Below are 25,161 nucleotides of genomic sequence, written 5' to 3'. Positions count from 1 at the left end.
TTTTTTCCCCTGTGTGTCTGTCCTATTTGTTCCTGTATAGTTCAGAGGTCAGAGATTCCTATTCCTGAATTCCCAGTCAATTCCCCCACCTAAACTGCCTGCTTCCTGCTAGAGTGGGAACAAACACTTGGTCTCTTAGACATTTCTCAGACTATATTTTATATTGTGTTCTTCAAAATACTTAAGGAATAACGACTGTGTTTACAAAGAATATATCCCTGTAAAAAAATGACAGAGTCTCTTTTAGTTCCTTTATCTATAAAATGGGACTAATGCTATCTATCCCCATACAGTCTAGGGTTGTTCAATTATAATGAGGTAATAAAGTCAATATGTTAATTAACATTGTGTTCTGTGAATCAATCAACAAGTTTTGTGTAGTTTAACTTCTAAAATGACTGATGGTTAACATCACAAATATTCTGTACTCAACAACACAACACAAAGTGATCAGATCCCTTGACGTTTCTCAGTTCTGTGAAATTTCTCTGAGACTCTTCCAGAATTGTAAAATTCACTCTAGTGCCCTATTGCTTGAAAGTCATAGATTTGGTATCTCTGAAAGCACATCTGAGGGGGTAAAATATGTTTGAAGGTTGTTTTTGCTAAGAATTTTAGAGTACCTGAATTTTTGGCTCTGTCATCATTGGAAAACACTTGTTACATCTTGAGCTCAAATATGTAATTTTTTACATTGCTGAGGTTTTCAACTTTCATAGGAATTATTTGACAGTACTATTAAATGTTTGGAATAATGAAATGTTGGTACCGGTCTTTAAAAATATACACGTCAGACACACAGATCTTCGCTTCCCTGAATTGACATAAGTCTGATTCCCAAGTGCAGTCTATTGCAGGCCGAATAGACCAATTTTCCTCTTTCAGCTGGGAAGGGGAGGAGTAAGATGGTGGGGTCACTGTTGCAGGAGTGTGGTGATCAGGTTAATCCACCGTAGCAAGTGCAGAGACAAAGGAAGCAACCTCATTAATGAGGGAGGAGGTATGTGTACTAACAGCTTTTGGCGCTTTAACCTTGAGTTTCCAAAACCAAATTGTGTAAACAGAACTTAGGAAGAGAGCAGAGCTGAGAGTGGCATCCTAGCTGAGGCCTGACAGTCACTACTGGGTCAAGTAGGTTCCTGGATGAAATCCCAAGCAGAACACAATCAGTAAACCCTTTGTATTAGCAGATATGAATGGGCAGTTACACCCTTTGAGAGCTATTCTCAAGCTCTGTGACAGATAAGAGCAATGGTGTGCAGAAGCCAACTCATACCAACTCATACCAGCTTTGGAGAGCCAGTCGTTACTTTTCCAAAACTTTTGTGAGCCTGTCATTAAACACAGTAGTTATGATTAATTAAATTATATGAACTTACGTTTAATTAAAGACAAAGGTAACACACACCCAAAATCATCACTTCCTAAGTATTTTACAGCATTTTACTATTATCTAAGCTCTTAGATCCTGTATGGGGGGATGCTGTATGATGGTTGTGCTCGTGTGCATCTCCTCCCAGCTCTGTTTGGTGGCTTGAAATCAGTCATGGTAGGAGTATTTACACCACGGAAATAGGAGAAGACTATAAAGTGGGGCTCTTCTCTCCCAAAAAGCTAGTTGTTCAGCATTTGCCAGCACCGTCTAGAGAGGAGTTTGTCGTTTTGCTGAGGCAAGAATGGGATCCCGCTGCTGGGAGGCGAGCGTGTGCTGCTCTTCTTTCCGGTCCACGGGCCACAGACGACCTTGTGTCTACCCTGTGTCTGCCCTGTGTCTGCCCTGTGGCTTTGTTGTTCTCACTCTGTGTCAGTCTGAAGGGTTTACTTGGACTTTTCCGTTATTTATAGCTTTGGGGGTGGGGGGATGGGATCAGCAACTGTGGTGATTTGCTCAAATGTCACACCTATAGCCTTTGCAAGTGGCAAGGTTTTGCAAAGTAAGTTTGAGTAGAATCAGGAAACAGAATCTTGGAAGCGTAAAACACAAGTGTTGCTCTCTCTAGACCAATTAATATTTGTTTGTATAATCCTAGTTGCAGTCTGCATCCCTGGGATGCAAGAATTGTGTGTAGAAAGGGTCAGAATTACAGATGGTCTGGGTGCCTTCCTGTTCCAGGCACAGTGCGGGGTGTGAGAAAACAGCAGTGCCACCTTCAAAGAGCAGGGAGGTGGGGGGACTGTAAATCACCCCACACTGCAATGTGGGGGGTGCTGTAACCAAGGAGTGGCAGGGGGCTGTGGGGAGTAAGGCAGGCACCTGGCTCAGTGGCATCCCCAAATCAGATAGGTGACTATTTCATGTGTACAGTTTGGGAAGAGCTGTGAGGAGCACCTTGTTCTTTTCAGCTACCCTAAGACACAGTGGAGATGATCCCAATCAAGTTCTAGCCCTTACAAGAAAGCCTAGTAGGTGATCACTTAGGATGTGACTTCAAGGTGAAATGTAATCCCCCATCCCAGACCATCTGAGCCCCCTGCAAACCTGCTCACTTTCTAACTCCTAAAAGGCTACAATTAAAGATTCACTCCTTAATCCTCTCTTAAAATGCAAATCCTCTTAGTGCTTTATTTATCAGCTTTGAATCTTAATGCGAATGAGGTTATGAGTATCCCTCTGAGAGCAGGCCTTTCTAGTGGGAGAGGGCAGTTGGTAAATGAACACCTGGAAGTGGGAATAAGGAGATGAGAGAGAAATGAGGGGAAAACGATAGAAAAGGGAGAGTGCAGATCAAAGGAGCCAGTGCCTGAGGCTCATCGATTTGTGAGGTGGTTTCAAATACCCAGTTTGGAGGGCCCAGGTTACACTTCTCTTGGCCAAATCTCCCCAGTCGACAGGACACCTCCCATCTGTCTAACCTGGCTGACCCCCGCCCCTCCCCTTGCCAAACCTCCAGAGCTGCCCAGGTTTCAGGTGGGAGTTGTTTCGCAAAGGACAGAAGGAAACGAACGTTGACTGAATCCTATAACAGGCTAGGCTCAGTGTTACATACGTTTTACATTCATCATCTCATTCAACCCAAAAAGAGTGATGGGTATTTATTATCACTCCCGTTTACCAAGGCGGAGACGCAACTCAGAGTCCAAGGGACTTGCCTAAGGTAACGGTAGGCAAGAGGCAGCGCCAAGATCCAAATAAACGCTTACTTGACTTCAAAGGCCAGGCCTCTTTCTCCTATAAAAAATAAAAATAAAAAGTAAATTTAAAAAGCACACTGTGGCCTCCCGTTAGAGGCTCCTACTTTCCTCCTAGGATGATATACCCTTCTTACCTCTCCTATAGCCTACCAACTCCAAACACGGATTTCTTTCCTGTATATGCCTAAAGGCAAGAAAATTATCCAACTTTCCTTTCTGTTTGTATAATGAAAGTATTCCCTTTTATTATTTTCCAGATATAATGCAATATTAAAGAATATTTTTCCAAATCACACACATTTTTCTTGTTCTACACACATACACATACACACAGGTATATCCTCTCGGGGACTGTTTCCCCCTAATGAGAATCACCGATGTAGTAGGAGAGAGGCAGACTCATAAACAGAATAAGAGAAATCAAAGTACAAAATTGTATGGTGTTTTTACCTGTATGAAGTGAAAATCATTATGGCAGGTGCTCTACTAAAAATATGCAGATGGTGCATTGTGGAAGCAAAGAGAGCAGACACTTATTCCACCTCAAGAGATCCGTGAAGGCTTCCTGGTGGAGATGACAACATGCTGACCACCCCCACTTCCAGACAAGGAGTAATAAACTCCTGAACAGTTCAAAGGAGGTGGTAGCCAGGGGATGATGACTGCCTTCATTGTGAAGCTGATCCATCTGAGACACTGGTTCCAAAGTGTAGTCCCCAGACCATCAGCATCACCTGGGAACTTGTTAAGACATACATTCTCAGGATCTGCCCTAAATACACTGAGTTTAAACACTGGGGTTGGTGCCCAACAATTTGTGATCTCACAACACACCAGATAATCCTGATGCATCCTCAGGTTTGCAAACCACTGGCCTAAAGCCTCATGCAAGGATTTAAATTCTGCAAATACACAGAGGTTTCATTGTGAAGTGTTTTCTATTCAGCCCTTCAGAAATGAACCTGTAGACAGGTCCTGCTTAGCATGTGCTCTTCACATGGGATCCTGAACTCCTTGTGACAGGGCTGCCATTGTATTTGAATTTAGGTCCCCAGTGCCTTGTGCTGGACCTGGACTTAGTGGGCATCCCTAAGCATTGTTGAGTGCAAGAGCAGGGACATTTTGACTGTGTCTGTACGTGTATGGACATGCATGTGCCCATGTTTATTACTGTGGTGGGTGGGCAGAGCTCATAACTATTTCCTGAAATTTTCCAGGATGACAGAATTTGCCTTCAAGGTGCACAGCAGCCCTAGACGTTGCCCAGGTATGGAGACTGTAGCTCTTGAATACAGTCAGTGGGAAACACCCTTTAGCCAGCTACCCCCCACACGGTCGCTACAGTGACCAGACATGATAAAATGAATGATCCCGAAACCCCATAAATTTCAATTGAGGATGATAAAGGGAAGGAGAGTCAATGTCCAGGTCCAGTTCTTGGGGTCCTTGGTACTCAGGCTTTCTACCACTCTACTAGGCTAAAATGTGCATGCTGGTCTCGGGTGGCGTACTGGACGGCACGCTTAGCCACTCCCATGGTGCTTTCTCCTTTTGATATTTTTAGACAGCTTTCAAAATAGAGCAGACTAAAATGTAGTTACGGATATTTGGGGGATCTCTGTGTTTTGCTTGGAAGGCTGAGTCTGAAATTCCTTGGCCCACAGACTGAAGTTGTTAGGATGGCACTGTACTCAGCAAATATGTTATTTAACTAGAGTGCCACAAGACTGTGATTCAAGCTGACAATCATAAAGAGGTATACTTTCCCGCCTTTGGGGCCAGACCATAATTTTAGAGAAATACTTTTTTCCTGACAGTCTTCTGACCTATCTGCCTTTGCTGAATTGAAGGGTTTTCAGCAAGCTGGGAAGATGTCATTCTGAAAAAGACCAGCTGTTGCAACAGGGAAAGCCACAGGGATGCAACCTTTTAATTACTGTGAATTGGACTTTTCTTCTTTTTCTCTCTTTTTTCTCTTCAGAGGACATCCTCCTCTTTCTACCTTATTCTTTCCTCCACCCCATTCTACTGCTGCTCAACTTCTACCACTTTCATTTGTACACTATCGGTTTGTTCTTTTCTTCATTGTTGAATCCAGGATTCTCTCTGCAGTGGGTGTTGACTGGTGTCTGACATTAATCACTTTGGTAATTTGACAATGTATACACCCAGGATTCTAACACGGTTGGATAATTTATTTCTGATAGCTAATACAAGTCAGATGTCATTTCTTTGGTATTTTATTCAAAGCTAGGATATTACTTGCATTCATTCCAATGAGGACTTTTGTTGTTGTTTTGAATGCCTATTGAGTAGGCTTAATTAAAGGTCAAAATCACCTCCTCAAGGAATATCTTTTGTATTTCTTCCAAAGTTACTTGGTTTTTGTGTGTGTGTGCTCTGATCCTATTGCATTATAGATTTCAATGTGAGAAATTAATTTGTTTCCTCTGCTAGACTGTTTTCTTCTTTGTGGTAGCCCCTGTGTTTTAGACATCTTTATATACCCCTTAGCATAGCTCTTGGAGGATAACCAGAGATCAGTAATTTGATGCATTCATGGAAGAATTGATGTTCTAGCTAATCTCCTAAGTATGTCTGTTCCAGTTATCTACTGCTATGTACCCAACTACCACAAAACTTTGAGGCTTAAACAGCTATTTTATTTTTCTCACAATTTTGTGGGTCAGAAATTTGGGAAGGACACAGGATGGTCCTTCCCATCCTGTGGAAGGTTCCAAGATGAGGATGGTTCATCTTCAATCCAGGTGGTGTCAGCTGGAGCTAGAAGATCTATTTCCAAGATGAGGTCTTCACTCACATGTCTGGCATTGCAGTGCTCCTTGGCATCCCCTTCTCCACAAGGCATCTCATCTTCAGGGCCTCTCCACTTGGCCTGGGCTTTATGCCACCAAGATAGCAGCCTTTTTACATGGCAGCTCAAGACCCAAAGAGCTAGCTTCTAAGAGGCCAAGGTAAAAGCTGAAAAACTCATGCTAGCCTTGGAAGTCTCAAAAATGACACGTTAGTCCCATTCTATTGGTCAAGCAAGTCAGTAAGGCCAGCCCAGATTCAAGGAGATAAGTCACAAAGTATTTGCAATTGTCTATAATCTACCACTATGACAATACTAGTATTAAGTGCAATTAACATTTATAAATGAGGAACAAAGACTAAGTGTCCCATTCTGCTCAGTATAGAGAAATAGAAACTTTAAATGTTCTGCCAGTTGTCAAAATGTGTCAGATGCTGTATACTAGTTTTTGTTTGGAAAATAGAAACCATAATAATAAATCAAATTTGTCTTGAAATATGTAAAGAGTAAAAATTATTTATCACTTGTTTAATTTCTCATTTGTCTATAAGATATTGTCAAAAAAGATACATCAGAATGTATCCACATGCGTGTGTATGACCACCACCGGGAGGACATAGGTAAAAGTGCCTGACATACTACTTGCACAAACTCATTGATATTAAGTAAATACAAATATCAAAATGAGTTTTAGTTTCCACCCATAACTATAGTAAAAATGCACTTATTTAAATCTTACTCTTTTGAAAAGGGGCATATGAGGCATGAGCCCTGTCTCAAAGGGCTTACAGTCTAGCTGGAGAAGATTAATAATATTTATGAAACTGTTAATCTCAATTGAAGGCATTATAATTAACTGTTAATATATATGGCCTTATGATAGAGTTCAAACTAGTCAATGCAGGAGGAGGAGTGGAATTTAAAAATCACTATTTGATAACCACCACTGTAATAATTGTGTTAGGCAAAAAATTATTAATGGATGCTAAAATTAATGAACAAAAGTGTGGATATTTAGATGTTTGCACAATCTCAAAGACTTTGTATATTTACATAGTCTCAAAGTAACTTCCCACATGATACTTGCAGGAGACTAAAGAGAAATGATAATTAAATGCAGCTATGGGAACCTGGATTGGTCCTGGACTAGATAAACACATTAGAGGGATAATTGGTAGAATTTTAACAAAGTCTGTAGGTGGGATTATGTATTATATCAAAGTTAATTTCCTGAATTTGACAACTATACAGTGGTTATGTAAGAAAATGTATTTTTTAGAAAATATACATCACAGTATTAAGAGGTAAAGGGGCATAATGTCTGCATCTTACTCTCAAATGTTTTTTAAAACAATTAGCTCTAGATATAGATACGTAAAAAACAAATGATAAAACAAATGTGGTAAAAAGGTTACCTTTGGGGAATTGGAGTGAAAGTTATAGGAGAATTCTTTGCAATGGTTTCAAAACCTTTTTGTACATCTGAAATTACTTTTAGAAATTTAAATATATGCCCCCATTTAAGGTTTTTAGGTTCAGGTCTCTAAGCCAGACTACAAAAAATGAGTAGAATTTAGGAAGGCAATGGGAAAGGGAAGCATAGTCCATGCCAGAGCAGCAGAACCAAAGGTGCAGCGTTGGGAGTGAGAACTGGACATTTATGAGAGAAACAGGAGCTGGACCTGACTTGAGAGAGGGCGTGTGCTGTTAAGCAGCAAATATATAAGTTTGCATAGATGAGTGGGGACAGAGTATAAGAGGAGAAAAGCCTATAGGAGAGCTGTTATTTTATGCAGAGGAAAGTTATTTTGTGTAGAACTATTCTACCTTTAGTGTGTGGAAAAATATATCGTCTTAATCCGTTCAGGCTGCTATACCAAGGTACCCCAGACTCAGTGGCTTATAAACAACGGAAATGTATTTCTCTCGGTTCTGGAGGCTGGGAAGTCCAAGATCAAGGTTCCAGCATGGTGGAGTTCTGGTAAGTGCCCTCTTCATGGTTCTTAGCCCGAGCCTTCTTGTGTCCTTCCACGTTTCCTCACGTGGTGGAAGGGGACCAGCAAGATCTCGGAGCCTCTCTTACAAGGACACTAATCCCATTCATGAGGGCTCAACCCTCATGACCTAAGCACCTCCCAAAGGCCCCACGTCCTAATACCATCACATCGGGCATTAGGATCTCAACATTAGAATCTGGGGGAGGAGACACAAACATTTAGCCCACAGCAACTGTATTAAGCAAATTTATAGTATAAAAAGAACTTAAACATAATAAGCACTTAGAGAATTAAGGCAGAACAGTGGTTTAGAAACATCAGTCCTTTCAATCATTTGTAAGCTCTGACCAGCGTATCTATTCAGAGCAGTAACTCTGAGAAACATAGTTCCTTTTAAATATATATTAATTCAGACCCATTTTCCACAGTAAATCAAAATCATATGGATTTACTCTATGAAGCTCTTCAATTTTATAAAGACATTTGAGGACTTGAGACATGAAATCAGAAACATATTTAGATCCCTATAATTTGGTGTCATGAGGGAACCACACTGAGCAGGTAATTCTCTAAATCAGGAACTAATCTAGCAAAAGCTTTTGGTTGTTGTAGAAGGCAAAGCTGAGCACAAAGACCCGTTGTTACATTTCCTTGAATACTCTAATTATATCTTCTGGGTAGATTGATTTAGTAACATACTCATATATAGAGGAAACGACCTGTGTCATCATTTCTGTAATTCTCAGTCGTGACACCTTCATTTTTTCTCTTTCCCTCTCTGCCTTATCCTTTCCCATCCCTGCCATACAAATATTCACTGTTTCTTTAAATCACATCTCATTAAGGGTTTTTTTTTTCTTTTTTTCCTCTATTGTCCCATGGTGGTAGCAGGTTAATCTTGAATTTTTAATAAATGCAAATGGATTAAAGAAAATCATGAGTTCAAGATTATTTTAACTTCACTGGCATAATTGTTAATATCTCCGTTGTCTCCTGGGATATGTAGGATTACATCAATTAAGTTGGTCTCTGTAACTGAACACATTAACCATAAATGTGACTATTGTGTCTTCACCAGTACCCTTTAGGTATTTAATTTGCTTGCCTGTAATAGATTGTCAGAGCAGTAAACGTGAGGCAAGTAATGTAAACGGCGTAATGATGGTAATTATCGGAATGAATCGATTGGAGTGTTATTGCAATGTGATATTGTGGGTAGGGAGTGAGATATAGACATCCCATATAAATTCCCATTTTCAGCTTAATTTCCTTACACATTTTTTCCAAGACATTTAAAGTGAAAACAACATAAACGGGCATTGCCATTCTCTCCTTTATCTCTTCTCATTATCCTTTGTGCGATTGCATTACTAAAACCAGTAGACCCCACAAAAAGCCAAATTTCTCCCAAGAAAATAATGACTTTATAGAATCAGAATTCTAGCAGTTTTGCCATGATTTATGGTATCCAAATATTTGAACTGGAGATCACTTTGTAGATTGAGTAGTTTTGTTCCCTTCGTTTATTGACTAAAGAACTGTAAGCCCAGCAAGGTTAAGTGACTTGCTAAAGGTTACACAACCTGGTATTGCCGGTTAAACTGCAGCAGGATGAACTAGAACCTGGAACCAGCCCTCTCACCTGGGCTGGGTGAGGAACTGAGGGATTACGCCAGCTGCAGGTGCGGGAGAGGTTCATTGTGACAGGCTAAAGCAAGCCTTGAAGGAAACAGCAACAAGCCAGGAAAAGGCTTTCGGTTTAGTTTAGGTGGGGATTGGAGAAGAAACAGTCTAGGGATTGTTAATTTTTAAATTGTTAATTTTTAAGTAGTGGTTAGTACTTAAAAGTCCAAACAGCTGGTTAGCATGAGGGTAGAGGGATTGGGCTGTGGGACAGATGTCTCTCCACGATAAGAGTGGAAAGAACATGGCAGAATCCCACCAGAGGGACAGGAGTGTTAGGGTGGTTGTTAAAACAGGGATTTGGGCTCAGAGGAACGAGGTCAAAGCCAAGTGTTAGACTTGAAACCCAAAGAAGAAACAGGGGTGTGAATCCTGGGTGGAACTCTGACCAAGTTGAGATGATCTGACAGCGGTGAGAACACCTCCAGACTCCCCCGCCCCCGCAGTTTTCCTCAACTTTTGCGTTCCATCCTGATTCAATTACTTCACCCAAGTTTCATTGTTGATTAAAGTAACAAACAGCCTAAATCTGAAACTATTCATACATCTGCCAAAGAAAACAAGCAAATCATCAGAAGCAGAAATAAAACCACGCAAAACTCAACCCTTCTCTGTTACCGGAAAACAGAGCACTAGAACTTCAAATTGCTGTGTGTAGAAAAATAAACAGCAAATATCCACAGAACTCGGGGGGCAAGCCCGGGTGTCCCAGGGGAGGGTGGTGGCAGAGGGTAGAAGGAAAGCACTCCCAGGATGGGCAGGTCTGACACCCTGTGCCCCATACTGACCACAGGTGGAAACTGGTATGCAGGGGCTGGCTGTAGTGCAGGCCCTGGAAGTGTGTGGGCCGTGGGGTGACTGCCTCAGAGAGGCAGTGTTTCTGGGGAGAAGGGGGTGTTACCAGACACATACCCAGGTTCTTTACCCGCCACACAAGAGAGGCCAGATAAAACTGGAACGCCAGGCTTATGGTGAGGAAAGAGTTTTTATTTCCGGTGACGTCAGCCAAGAGATGAGAGCTCTCAAATTTGTCCCGTATCCGTCTCCCTGAAAGTTGGGAGGCAAGGGTTTTAAAAGTTGTGAGGAATGTAGCTGTTTGTAGGGAGGGGGAGCCTGTGGCCTCGCTGGTCAGCGCTTTCCCATCAGCCTGCGTTTGGCCCTGTGAGGCTGCTTGCAGGAGGATGGCGGATAAGGGAGTTGCAGGTGGGCGTCCTTCAACTGGCTCTATCTCCCTGGTGGGTGGTGGATTCTGGCGCCAGGAAACAAAGGAGTTTAGGTCTGAGAAGCTTTAGCTTCTTGATATCAGTTTCCCTGTAACAAACCTCAAGAACTGGTAATTAGCCAAAACTTCAGTGTGAGTCCAGCTTGAGGCCACTTGGGCTTTTAACAATTGGTAACTTCTATCTGCCTTGTGAAGTTCAGGGATACAAAGGTTTAAAAAAAACCCAATAGTTACATATGAATGTAACTTAGAGAAACAGAGATAGAGGATGAATGCTTTTGGTTTTAACTCCCTATATTCTGGGTTTAATGTAGGGGAACTGATATCAGAGATGGTATCAGGGGCAAGAGAAAAGGAGGGGTGCCATCTGGAGATGTGATTGTGAAGAAGAAAAGGAAGATGGAAAATTTCAAGATGCTATAGAAATAAAAGAAAAATATAAGACCAACTTTCCCCAGTCGTCTTCCATTAAAGAGGATAAAGGATAAAGGATAAAGACAAAGATGGAAGACTAGGACGTGAAGGTGATATGCTCTGACAAAGCAGGAAGAATGCAACTAGATAACTGGTAGGAAAATGTGTTAAGGAGGACAGTTGCATATGTAACAGGAGGGAGTCAAGGGACGTGATTTAACTAGGTAGTAACAATAAAGTAAAAAAAAAAAAGAAACAGTGAACACCATCAGAGAACCTGCAGGAGGCAGATGGGAATGGAGCAGAAGGGGTAGGAGAGGGAGTGACACCTCACTGAGTGTAAGCTTTTGACTTTGGGAATCATATTAATGTTTTCCATATTCAAAAAATAAAATGAGGTGAGTGACGTCAGCATCATGGCGGAGTGAGCTTTCCCGTGAACTCTTCCCCCAACAAGATACAACAAAAGCAACAGTCACAGACCAACAACGGAATCCCAGACAGTGAAAACCTAGAGCGGAGGGATCCACACTGCCGCACATCTGAGAGCGGAACGTGCTGGGCCCCCGGAGGAAGTGGGGAGAGGTAAGGAGAACTCCGCTCCCTCCCCATCAGATCAGCGATCCGGTCCGCGCGGCTCCCAGAGAGGGGGGAGGGGCGGCCCTCGGCGGGGAAACCGTGGCTCTTCGGACTCTCTCAGCCAGTGGGAAACTCCCGCACAGAGGACTCAGAGGAGCCACAGGGCTACCATCAACATCTGAGCACTCCAGAGAGCGGATAAAGAGGGGCAAACGAGAAGCCTCCCACGTCAGGGACCCAGAGGGCAAAAGAGAGAGCTCCCCCCTCTCCGCAACCCGGACTCTGCAGCTCAACCGACCAGACCTAGCGATCCGAGGCAGACCTGATCAAACAACTGGACCCGTGGATCGTAGCGGGGGGGTGGGGACTGCGGATCGCAGCAGAAAAACCGGGGCAGAGCACAGGGAGCTTAGACTACACAGCACTTTACCACCAGACAGTGGCGGCAGGTGGAAATTGCAACCAGAGACTTCCAGGATGAGGAAAAACAAAACCAACACAGGAACTACAATGCAAAAATATATGAAATGACCAGACCAGAAACAAAATGACAAGCACCCAGAAATCAACCCCGAAGACACAGAAATCCATAAACTAAATGACAGAGATTTCAAAATAGCTATCATAAAACACTCAACGAAATACGAGACAACACAGACAAACAATTCAATGAGATTAGGAGTTTCTTCACAAAAGAGATTGAAATCATAAAGAAAAACCAATCAGTGCTGATGGAGATGAAGAACACAATGGAGGAGATAAAGGGGAATCTGGAATCTTTAAAGAACAAAGCTGACAATATGGAGGAAAGAATTAGTACTTTAGAGGATAGCAATACAGATATACTCCAGATGGAAGAGGAGAGAGAACTAAGACTAAAAAGAAATGAAGAAAGACTCCGAGAAATATCTGACTCTATTAGAAAATGTAACATAAGAATTATAGGTATTCCTGAGGGAGAGGAGAGGGAAAGAGGAACAGAGAGCCTATTCAAGGAAATAATAGCTGAGAATTTCCCAAATCTGGGGAAGGAGCAGGAAATACCAGTAAGCGAAGCCAACAGGACACCTATATATATCAACAGACAAAGGACTTCACCACGACACCTAGTGGTAAGGCTAGCCAGGGTCAACGACAAAGAAACAATATCAAGGGCAGTTAGACAAAAACAAAAAATAACGTACAAAGGAACTCCCATCAGGCTCTCAGCGGATTTCTCAACAGAAACTTTTCAGGCTAGAAGAGACTGGAATGATATATTCAAAATACTGAAAGACAAAAACTTTCAGCCAAGAATACTCTATCCAGCAAAAATATCCTTCAAATATGAGGGAGAAATAGTAACTCTCCCAGATAAACAAAAGCTAAGGGAGTTCATGGCCACGAGACCCCCACTACAAGAAATACTCAAGAAGGCCCTCAGGCCTGAAAAAAAGAAGAGAAAGGGAACACAAAGCTTGGAGGAAGGAGAAAAGTAGGTAGACAAAATCAGAGAAATAGTAGATCTTTACCGGAATAGGTTAGCAACCGCTTAAATACTAAACTCAAAGATCAAAGGAAGAAATTCACCAAAAATAAATTTAACCTCATCACTGTAAACACACAGCCACAACACAAGATAGAATAGGGTATAACAAGAACAACTTAGAAGGGGAAGAGGAAAGTGACTGAATTGACTTAGTATAAGGAAATAGGAGGCTATCAGATAATGGACTATCTCATACACAAGATTTTTTGCCCAAACCTCAAGGTAACCACTAAACAAATAATCAAAGCAAAACCACATATGATAAACAAAGAGAAAACTAGAAGAATCATAAGACAGAACAACCAAACTGAATTGGCAGTCCAAAACAAATGAGACAAGAAACAAAGGAAATGCAAAAAAACCAGAAAATAAGTGACAAAACAGCAACATTAAGCCCTCATATATCAATAATTACCTTAAATGTAAATGGATTGAACTCTCCAATCAAAAGATACAGAGTGGCAGGATGGATTAAAAAGCAAGACCCAACAATATGCTGCCTTCAGGAAACACATCTTAGCACTAAAGACAAGCACCGGCTCAGAGTGAAAGGATGGAAGACAATACTCCAAGCTCATGGCAAACAAAAGAAAGCAGGTGTTGCCATACTCATATCAGACAAAGTAGACTTCAAGATAAAACAGGTTAAGAAAGACAAAGAAGGGAAATATATAATGATAAAAAGGACACTACATCAAGAAGACATATCACTTATAAATATATATGCACCCAACATAGGAGCACCAATGTACATAAAGCAACTATTAACAAACCTAAAAGAAGAAATCAACAACAACACAATAATAGTAGGGGATCTTAACACCCCACTTACAGCAATGGATAGATCATTCAGACAAAAAGTTAATAAAGAAATATTAGACTTAAATGAAAAGCTGGACGAGATGGACTTAGTAGACATATACAGAGCACTCCATCCAAAAACAGCTGACTACACATTCTTCTCAAGCACACGTGGAACATTCTTTAGGATAGACCATATGTTGGGAAACAAAGCAAGCCTCAATAAATTTAAGAAGATTGAAATCATAACAAGCATCTTTTCAGACCATAAGGCTATGAAACTGGAAACGAACCATGAAAAAAAAACTGGGAAAGTGACAAAAATGTGGAGATTAAACAACATGCTACTGAACAACCAATGGATCATTGATGAAATTAAAGGAGAAATCAAAAACTATCTGGAAACAAACGAAAATGATAACATGCCATATCAAACCATATGGGATACAGCAAAAGCGGTCCTGAGAGGGAAACTCATAGCGATACAAGCCCACCTTAACAAACAAGAAAAAGCCCTAATAGGCAACCTTAAATTACACCTAACAGAACTAGAAAAAGAAGAACAAACAAAGCCTAAAGCCAGCAGAAGGAGAGAAATAATAAAAATCAGAGCAGAAATAAATGAAATTGAGACCAAAAAAACAGTAGAAAGGATTAATGAAACAAAGAGTTGGTTCTTCGAGAAGATAAACAAAATCGACAAACCCTTAGCCAGGCTTACTACGAAAAAAAGAGAAAAGGCTCAAGTAAATAAAATTAGAAATGAAAGAGGAGAAATTACAACGGATACCACGGGAATACAGAGGATTATAAGAGAATACTATGAGAAATTATATGCCAACAAATTGGACAATCTAGAAGAAATGGATAAATTCTTAGACTTATACAACCTCCCAAAGTCGAACCAAGAAGAAATGGAGAATCTGAATAGACCAATAACAAGTAAAGAGATTGAAATAGTAATCAAAAACCTCCCAAAAAATAAAAGTCCAGGACCAGATGGCTTCTCCAGTGAATTTTACCAAACATTCAAAGAAGATTTAATACCCATCCTTCTCAAACTATTCCAAAAAATAGAGGAAGATGGAACACTTCCTAAATCATTCTATGAGGCCAACATCACCCTGATACCAAAACCAGACAAAGACAATACAAAGAAAGAAAATTACAGGCCAATATCGCTGATGAACATTGATGCAAAAATCCTCAACAAAATATTGGCAAACCGAATACAACAATACATTAAAAAGATCATACACCATGATCAAGTGGGATTTATACCAGAGACGCAGGGATGGTTCAACATCCGCAAATCAATCAACGTGATACATCACATCAACAAAACAAAGAATAAAAACCACATGATCATCTCAATAGACGCAGAGAAGGCATTTGACAAGATACAACATCCATTTATGATAAAAACTCTCAATAAAATGGAAATAGAAGGAAAGTACCTCAACATAATAAAGGCCATATATGACAAACCCACAGCCAATATCATACTCAACGGGGAAAGACTGAAAGCCATTCCTCTGAGAACAGGAACGAGGCAGGGCTGCCCACTCTCACCACTCCTGTTCAACATAGTACTGGAGGTTTTGGCCAGAGCACTTAGGCAAGAAAAAGGAATAAAAGGAATCCAAATAGGTAACGAAGAAGTGAAACTCTCACTATTTGCAGATGACATGATTGTATATATAGAAAACCCTAAAGAATCTGTTGGAAAACTATTAGAAACAATCAACGACTACAGCAAAGTTGCAGGGTACAAAATCAATCTACAAAAATCAGTTGCATTTCTATATGCTAATAATGAACTAACAGAAAGAGAGCTCAAAAAGATAATACCATTTACAATTGCATCAAAAAGAATAAAATACCTAGGAATAAATCTTACCAAGGAGGTGAAGGACCTATACAATGAGAACTACAAGATATTATTGAAAGAAATCCATGATGACATAAAGAAATGGAAAGATATCCCATGCACGTGGATTGGAAGAATAAAACATAGTTAAAATGTCTATATTACCTAAAGCAATCTACAGATTCAATGCAATCCCAATCAGAATCCCAATGACATTCTTCACAGAAATAGAAAAAAGAATACTAAAATTTATATGGGGCAACAAAAGACCCCGAATAGCTAAAGAAATCCTAAAGAAAAAGAACAAAGCAGGAGGCATCACAATCCCTGACTTCAAAACATACTACAAAGCAATAGTAATCAAAACAGCATGGTACTGGTACAAAAACAGACACACAGATCAATGGAACTTAATTGAAAACCCAGAAATAAAACCACACATATACAGACAGCTAATTTTTGACAAAGGTGCTAAGAACATGCAATGGAGAAAGGAAAGTCTCTTCAATAAATGGTGTTGGGAAAACTGGACAGCCACATGCAAAAGAATGAAAGTGGACCATGTGCTATCGCCATTCACAAAAATTAACTCAAAATGGATCAAAGACCTGAAGGTGAGACCTGAAACTATAAAACTCATAGAAGAAAATATAGGCAACACACTATTTGACATTGGTTTTAAAGGAATCTTTTCAGATGACATGCCTACCCAGACTAGGGAAACTAAAGAAAAAATAAACAAGTGGGACTTTATCAGATTAAAGAGCTTTTATAAGACAAATGAAACCAGAATCAAGATGAACAGACAACCAACCAGCTGGGAGAGAATATTTGCAAAACATACATCTGACAAGGGGTTGATCTCCATAATATATAAAGAACTCACACAATTGAACAACAAAAAAACAAACAACCCGATCAAAAAATGGGCAGAGGAAATGAACAGACAATTCTCCAAGGAAGATATACAGATGGCCAATAGGCACATAAAAAGATGCTCAACATCACTAATCATCAGGGAAATGCAAATCAAAACAACACTAAGATACCACCTCACGCCCGTTAGAATGGCTATAATCACCAAGACAAAAAACAACAAATGTTGGAGAGGATGTGGAGAAACAGGAACCCTCACACACAGCTGGTGGGAATGCAAATTTGTGCAGCCTCTATGGAAAACGGTATGGAGATTCCTCAAAGAATTAAAAATAGAGATGCCCTATGATCCAGCCATCCCACTACTGGGAATCTATCCAACGCACCTGAAATCAACAATCCAAAGAGGCTTATGCACCCCTATGTTCATTGCAGCATTATTCACCATAGCCAAGAAGTGGAAGCAACCTAAGTGTCCCTCGACGGACGATTGGATTAAGAAAATGTGGTATATATATACAATGGAATACTACTCAGCCATAAAAAAAGACGAAATCGTCCCATTTGCAACAACATGGATGGGCCTGGAGCGTATTATGTTAAGTGAAATAAGCCAGAAAGAGAAAGACAAACACTGTATGATCTCACTCATATGTGGAATATAAACCAACACATGGACAGAGAAAACTGGACTGTGGTTACCAGGGGCAGTGGGGGTGGGGGGTGGGCACAAGGGGTGAAGGGAGTCATATATATGGTGATGGACAAACAAAAATGTATAACCCAAAATTTCACAATGTTAGAAACCATTAAAACATCAATAAAAAAAAAATAAAATGAAATGAAACCAATGAGAAGAGAGAAATTAAATTGAATACTATCAGAAACAAATGAACTGAATTTCAAATGAATAGCATAACCATACTAACGGGGAGGGGAGAACCAACCTAGTGACTTTTGAACACAGTAATTTTACTATATATCTGCATTCTAAAGAAAAAGCAATTTGTGAACTCTTCTTCTTACTATACTTGGTAGTATAACAATTTTGTATGCACTGTAGGATTGAGGAAATAAGTAAATATAATGATATTGGCTGCCTGTGTTCTCACTATAGAAAAAGAAAGATACAAGTATGAAAAGGGGAAGACAAGAAAGAATTCTGTGAGGGTTGGGTGTGTGTGTGTGTGTGTGCGTGCCCGTGTGTGTGTGTAGTGAGTAGTGAGGAGCAGGGAGAGAGAAGGAGAAAGAGATCCTTCCACTGAAAGAGATCCTTCCACTGAAAGGGACTAGCAGCAATGACTCCTCAGTAGCAACTGGCACATGTTAACACCCAGATCTTAGTTTCCAAATATCATTCCCCAACTAAAAGGGAGCAGGATTCCTTGGAGAAATGGTCAGTTTCGGGGATGGGGCAAAGAAAAAGCAAAAGGAGCTTAGAATATTTCCCTGAGCCAAAAAAGGAAGACAGTATTTTAAAAATGATGGAAACATGTCAAAAGGACACAGCTTAAAGGGGTTCACCTTCCCAAAGCTGAGGCAATTTGAGCATCAAAATAAATACTGACAATAATACCTTATAACACTTCCATAATATAAGAATCCATGTATTTATACTGATAAATACATTAATTGGAAAAGCACTTCCTAATGATAGAATGCAAATCTGGGTAGAATAATGGAGAAATCACCATTTGCAACCAAAGTCATCGATTCAGGCAACATTCATCAATGGTTGCTAAAATAAGTAAGATGAAAGTTTGATGAGGAATAGAATATATTCATAGTCTCAAAGTCTCTCTCCACAATTTACTTACTAACTACCAAAGGATAAGTAATAACTTTAGAGTGGAGAGATTTGACAGACCCTACCTTAACCAAGTTATCACAGTTAACATGTCCAATAATGGGACATATGGACATCATACGATTCTGATATGATGCACTGAGAAGGACCTAGCATCACTTCTGGGCTTTTTCTGCCAAGTGTGCAAGAGGAAACTTGAAACAAATCCAGCTTAAGGGACATTCCACAAAATTATTGGCTTTTACTCTTACAAAGAAAAAAAGAAGAAAGAAAAATAAATCAATGGTGTGAAAGACAAAAGAACTGTCCAAATTAAAGGATCCCGTATGAAGAACAAATAGATGCAATGCACGATCCTGGATAGGACTCTGGACTGGAAAAAATTTGCTATAATGACATCATTGGGACAATGAATGAAATTGGAATCAGGACTAAAGATCAGATTGTGGTATTAATGTTACATTTCCTGAATTTGACAACTACACTGTGGTTGTATAAGAGAATGTCTTTGTTATTAGGAAATACACACAGAAGTATTTAGGGATAAAGAGCATCACGACTGCAACTTACTCTCAAGTTGTAGGAAAGAAATTGAAAGAGAGAGGATGATAGAGCAAATGTGGCCTAGTGTTAATAATTGAGGAATCTGAGGCAAGAGTATGCAGGAGTTCTTTATACTATTCTAGCAAATCATCTGTAAATTTGAAATTATTTCCAAATGAAAACCTAAAAAACAAAAAAACTTGACAGGAAGAAACTATGAGGGAAAAATGTTGATCTTCGTACCACTCAAAAATCGCACCATACTTTGAAAAAACTGATTTCGAGTACCATAGCCCCACTTCCCAATGTCAGGGAAGATTGTAGTGAAGGGGTAGGAAGAGAGAAGTCTGCTTGGGGGAGTGGGGCGAGGGGTCACTGTCGCAGCCGAGGGAGGGTTAACTTGCTCAGTTCAGGATTTAGGCCTGGGCCACAGTGGCTCGAGTGGATCCAGGTCACCAGATGCGGAGGGCAGTTCTCATGCCACCGTTTCATGCTCCTTCTGAAACCTAACGTGCTTATACTGATTACTTTTTTTCTCCTTATTATTCCGCTAGTAACCTAGTGACCATATTCAACCTTGTATTCTATAGTAACCTATTTAACCTTTAGATACCCACCTGGCTCTGAGGAGCAGGAAAACAGTAATTTTATAAAGGGAGGGGGCGGGGAGGAGGGCTTCTAAGTATAGTTCAATTCTTAAATTTCTCATTATATTCTTATGTTCAAAAGTCATTGATTAGGGCCAGCCCCATGGCTTGGCGGTCAAGTGCGTGCGCTCTGCTACAGGTGACCCCGGTTCGGATCCAGGCACGCACCGATGCACCGCTTCTCCAGCCATGCTGAGGCCGCGTCCCACATACAGCAGCTAGAAGGATGTGCAACTATGACGTACAACTATCTACTGGGGCTTTGGGGAAAAAAAAGGAGGAGGATTGCCAATAGATGTTAGCTCAGAGCCAGTCTTCCTCAGCAAAAAGAGGAGGATTAGCACGGATGTTAGCTCAGGGCTGATCTTCCTCACACACACAAAAAAAGTCATTGATTAACAAGTTTAGTTTGCATTTGGAATTATGCTTTCGTGAATTTACCTGAGACTCTTTTTTATGCCTAAACAAATATTGGGTTGTGCAACTGTGACAGGTCTTAATGAAGTGGATTAAGGCATATCTTACATTTACATTTTCATAGAACGAAATAAATGTTGTAATCTTTTTACAGAACACTCTCACATCAGGCTATGATTTGATTTTCTACCAGTTTAGAATATCAAGTTTTGCATTTCTTTAAATGGTAATGTATTTTTGTGAATAAATTGATAAGACAGCAGTCATCCCTGAGATATTTACAATAGTACTTAGAGCAAACTTGTCAAAGATTATTCTAAAAGATTGTTTTGGATCCTGAGGAGCTATATTTAGTAACTGTATTGAATAAGTTGTCACACAACACAACATTTCATTGATTTATTTGTATTATTTTTGTATCTTACTGCAGGCAGAGAATTCAGCATTGGCTTTGGAAAATGAAAATCAGCGGGAACAGTATGAGAGATGTCTTGACGAGGTAAGGGGAATGGAGGTGCTCTCCATAAGAGGCTGCACTATTTAGGATTCCCTTAGTCAGATCTTAGTAAATGTCTATCACCAGCCTCCAAAGAACATTAGCATTTCTCCTCCAAAGGAAAGTTGTAAACATGTGGACATCGAGAAGGAGGGTCAGTCAGTCCCCCTACCCCGCCCCTCCCCTTCCCTCCTTTTTCCTTATACAGGCATCTGTAAATCCCTTTTGGTTATTGTTCAATATTCTTGGGGAGCAGTTGGGGTATGCTTCACTGTATGATCAATTCCTTCTGTCCAGTAAGTGTGATACCAGCCTGTGAATGAGAAGAGCTGTGATGGGCACGCTGTATCTCCAATTTGATACCATTTCTGATAAAGCAAATCCTTGATAGAGTGGGTGGGGATGATGTTCACAGCTGGCAGCCAGAAGGAAAAAATCAGTAGATTGAGAACAAGCCAAGAAGAGACAGGGAAGTGAGGAAGAAAATTTGAGCAGAATGGAAGAAGACAGGGCCACATGCACGAGTAAACTTGAGAAATATTATTTGATGGTAATGAAGAGATGAAAGGCAAAGATGGTGAGCGTTTCAGAGATGCTGAGAGGTGAGGGGAAAATTGAAATGTGTGCAGGGCCCTCGTTCTCCTCTCAGCCATTCCTTCACACTCTGTCAGGGGTCGTACCATCAATCTGTACCGTATCATCCAGCCAGGACTGGCCATTCACTCACGGACAAGCTCTCATCTGGGACTTTGCTGGTGATTGGAGTATTAATTTAATAGAATGACTTTTTTAATCATTTGCCCAATACCCTAAAACTTGCACATATCCTTCTGGAAGATTTAGTTTGAGAGTTGTCACACTATAGCTGACACAAATTTTAAGCAAATAAGAATAACTATATTTAATCTGGTTCCATTACCTTACTAGTGGAAACTAGCAACATATCCTCAGTCTTTTTCTCCTCACTAACAATTAGGAAAATCTTTTCCAACAAACTCCTGTTGATCTTTCTTACCCCTTCCTTCTTCCTGACACCCCCCCCCTCAGTGTCCCATGAGGTGATGGATTATACTACAAAGAACACAAGCTCAAATCCCAGTTATGACATCATCACCTCTACCATATATCTCTCTCCTCCTTTCAAACTGGAAATGGTCTCTCTCCTCAGAGTCCCAGTTGTGCTTCGTATTTTCCTACACCGGTGGTTCTTAAAATGTGATCAATGGACCAGCAGCATCAGCCTCACCTGGGAACTTGTTAGGAATGCAGATTCTCAGGTCCCACCCCAAATGTACAGAATCAGAGTCTCTGAGGGTGGGCCTGGCAATCTGTATGTCAACAAGACCTCCAGATGAGGCTGATGCCCTCCACAGTTTGAGAGCCACTGTCCTCCCAACACAGACCACTTTGCATCACAGTTACTTCTATGTGGTTGAAGAACCTTCAAAACGTCCCCAGAAAATCATTTAATTTTTTAATGGTTTAGCATTTCCAGCCATATATATTAGTTACTCAAGCAAAATGGTATTTGCAGTTCTCTGCCCCTTCAGGACTTAAAAAGACTCAGAATAATCTTACAATGTCCAAAGTTAAAAGAATAACTCAAGTAAGTTGACATAAAGGGGAAATGATGACTCAGAGTCGAGTGATGCAGTTCTCACTCCTGTTCCCCAGGGTCTTGGTCCAATCAAAGTTCAGGGCAAGAAAGACCAAACAGATCCAAGGATATTTAAAGGAGCAAATATTGCCCTTGGGTCATGTGTATTGATCAGCAAAGGTTCACTTTAACCTTCTGCACAGAAATTTCCGATGAGACGTAATCTATATTCAGAAGTCAAATTTATGTGAATCACACCACAGAAATTTCTCATTTGTCACAATTCTCCCACAAGTCATCCCTCCCCATCAGTTGAAAAGCTCACAGCATTTCTTTATGGAAACTTACAGTTTGTTTTTATGTTCCCTAGGCCTGTGTTCTGAAGGTTTCTTCAGAATGTGTCGGGAAAAACATGTTTCACCCACAAAATCATTTCATATAAAGCTCCCACTAAAGACAGAATTTTTAGAGGGCAAGTCTCTCTGTTCTTAATTGCAAAAATTAACTGTTGCCAACAAAGTGATTTGCAACAAAGATCCACCTCTGAGCACTGCAAATGTTTTGTATTCATGAATACTGGCCCTTGATTACACATGCCGGTTGTTTTGTAACTAATTGCATGTGGGTAGACAATCCATTTCTATGCATTGTAAGAGAACACTCTCAAAGGGGTAGTTGAATGTAGTAATAATGCCAACTGGAAATTCTTTTCAAGGCTTTCTATACTAATTAGACAAACTTACAAGCTAAGGCCTCACATAAGTTATTTCCTTGCTAGTGGGTGTCATAAAACACACACAGGTGGATAAAATGTAAATTTAAAATGCTCTTCCATCCCTTTTGCACTGATTGTTATTTTCTGGGAAATGAAGAACATATTGAGGATCTGGGGAAAAGACTCGGGAGTCAGAAATTCCCTCTGTGTGTTCTAATAAAAGAGCGTGTTCATTCAGAAGGAAGCAGACTCACATCCATAAAAACACACACACATAGGCTTGCTAGGGATGCACATGCACACAAGTGCACACACACAAGTGCATGCACACACTTCACCATCACCTCTACTGCTACCTAGCTCTTCATTGCCTCACCTTGCAATACAAAGGTAAAACCAGGGACCAATCTTGATTTTCTTTGGAGAATTGGAGATTTTCACGTTTGAGTCTGGTTTCTTTGTCCAGCTGTTTGACAGACAGTTTGCTGGCAAGCAGTGAATTGCTGTTTATTCTCAGTATTGCCTTGGCCACAGGTCCTTTAAGACCAATTTATTCCCATGTAGAGACGTGTAATGACACATACAAAATAAGTAAAATAACATATCCTCAAATGGCCGCTTGGCATTTAGATGGATTCAGGTATGTCCTACAACTTTAGTGGGCGTCAGCCTCACCCAGGCCCTGGAAGCTCAAGGTGCCCCCTGCTAGTGGGAGTGTGAGGGGGATAGTTACTGACAGAGGAATGAGGTGAGGGAAACTCACAGAGGAAATGAGCTACGCGGAGGCCTTGGAGAATAAACAGCACAGTCACGGAAGGGCAGAAGGAGTGGTGGGCGGGCGGGCAGTGAAGAGGCAGAACTGAAAAGGCATCTTTAGCAGACGGAGCTTGATGGAGTAGGTGAAGTCTGAGCTCTAGAAAGGCAAGTGGTCCTCACCCTTACCTGCACATTGGACTTACCTGAGGAGCTTTAAAAATATTGCTGGATGGGTCCCACCTCAGAGATTCTGATCTGATTCTGGTCTAGAGTGGAGCCTGGGAGTTAGAATATTTTAAAGCATCCCCGGGGGTTATAATATTCAGCCATGATTAAGAACCACTACCCTTAGATGTGCTTTCGAGAGCATCTTCAGAAAGCGTCCATAAGAGGATGAAAGCTCCACCAAACTTGGATGTGATGATACAAAAACAATGGACCTGTGTGGAAATTTTGGGTTATTTCCAATTCCTCAGCAGTGTCTGAGCAAGCAAAACATAAACCCTATCCCAGTGTTTCTCAAGGTGTGTATCTGGGCCCATTCTGCATCAGAAAGACGTGTGGCAATTGCTAAAAATGCAGATTCTCAGACAGTCCTTCTCAAGCAGAATGAGGGGTGAGGAAATTTGCAATTTTAACAAACTTCCCAGGTGAAGCTTTTGTGCACAGAAGCTGGAGAACCTGCCCTCCCCTTCAGACTAGCAGAGTTGGGCCAGCGTCCCGTATAGTCAGTGAGGATGCCATGATCGGGCTCTTCTCCGACTTCTCTGTGCTCTACACTTCAGAGCACAAGCACGGGGAAAACTAGACCTTTGGACGTAGTTCAGAGAAAGAAAAAAGCACCAGAATTTTTTTTCAAACCTAGGCTAAATAAAGGCAAAAGTAGGTTGTTAAGAACAGTTCTTACCTTTCTCTCTGATTACTATGCTATATGCCAAGACTGGACTGTGGAATCATCATCAGGACATTCTCATTGCATACCCCACATCTGGGCCCTAAGTAATCTTTAAAATCAATGGCTGATAGATGTGGATGGAAGATGATCCTGCTTGTGGCTCTCACATGCTTCAAATGCCCATTTCATGGATGGACCATGAAATCAACAGATGATCTGCTTCCTGTGCCTGCCCTAGAACCACCACGAGGGGCAGCACCTGTGTTCTATTCACTATTATTTTTCCAAGATAATACACAGCTCTTGGCCCATAGTTGGTACTTAATGCACATTTGTTGAATGACTTAAAGAATGAATGGAGATTATCAACA

The 25,161-nt window shown here is 40.7% G+C and overlaps 1 protein-coding gene across 1 annotated transcript in view; it reads left to right on the top strand.

The window, feature by feature from the left end:
• Positions 1-25,161, top strand: part of NCKAP5 (NCK associated protein 5) — an 863,809-nt gene that overhangs the window by 700,623 nt on the left and 138,025 nt on the right. Inside the window, exon 8 of the mRNA XM_058549746.1 lies at positions 20,762-20,830. Coding sequence (XP_058405729.1) covers positions 20,762-20,830 — 69 coding nt within the window. The remainder of the gene's footprint in view (positions 1-20,761; positions 20,831-25,161) is intronic.

The sequence above is a fragment of the Diceros bicornis genome, chromosome 10, assembly GCF_020826845.1.
Source record: "Diceros bicornis minor isolate mBicDic1 chromosome 10, mDicBic1.mat.cur, whole genome shotgun sequence".
NCBI classification, from domain to species: domain Eukaryota; kingdom Metazoa; phylum Chordata; class Mammalia; order Perissodactyla; family Rhinocerotidae; genus Diceros; species Diceros bicornis.
This window is presented reverse-complemented; position numbering and strand designations above follow the sequence as displayed.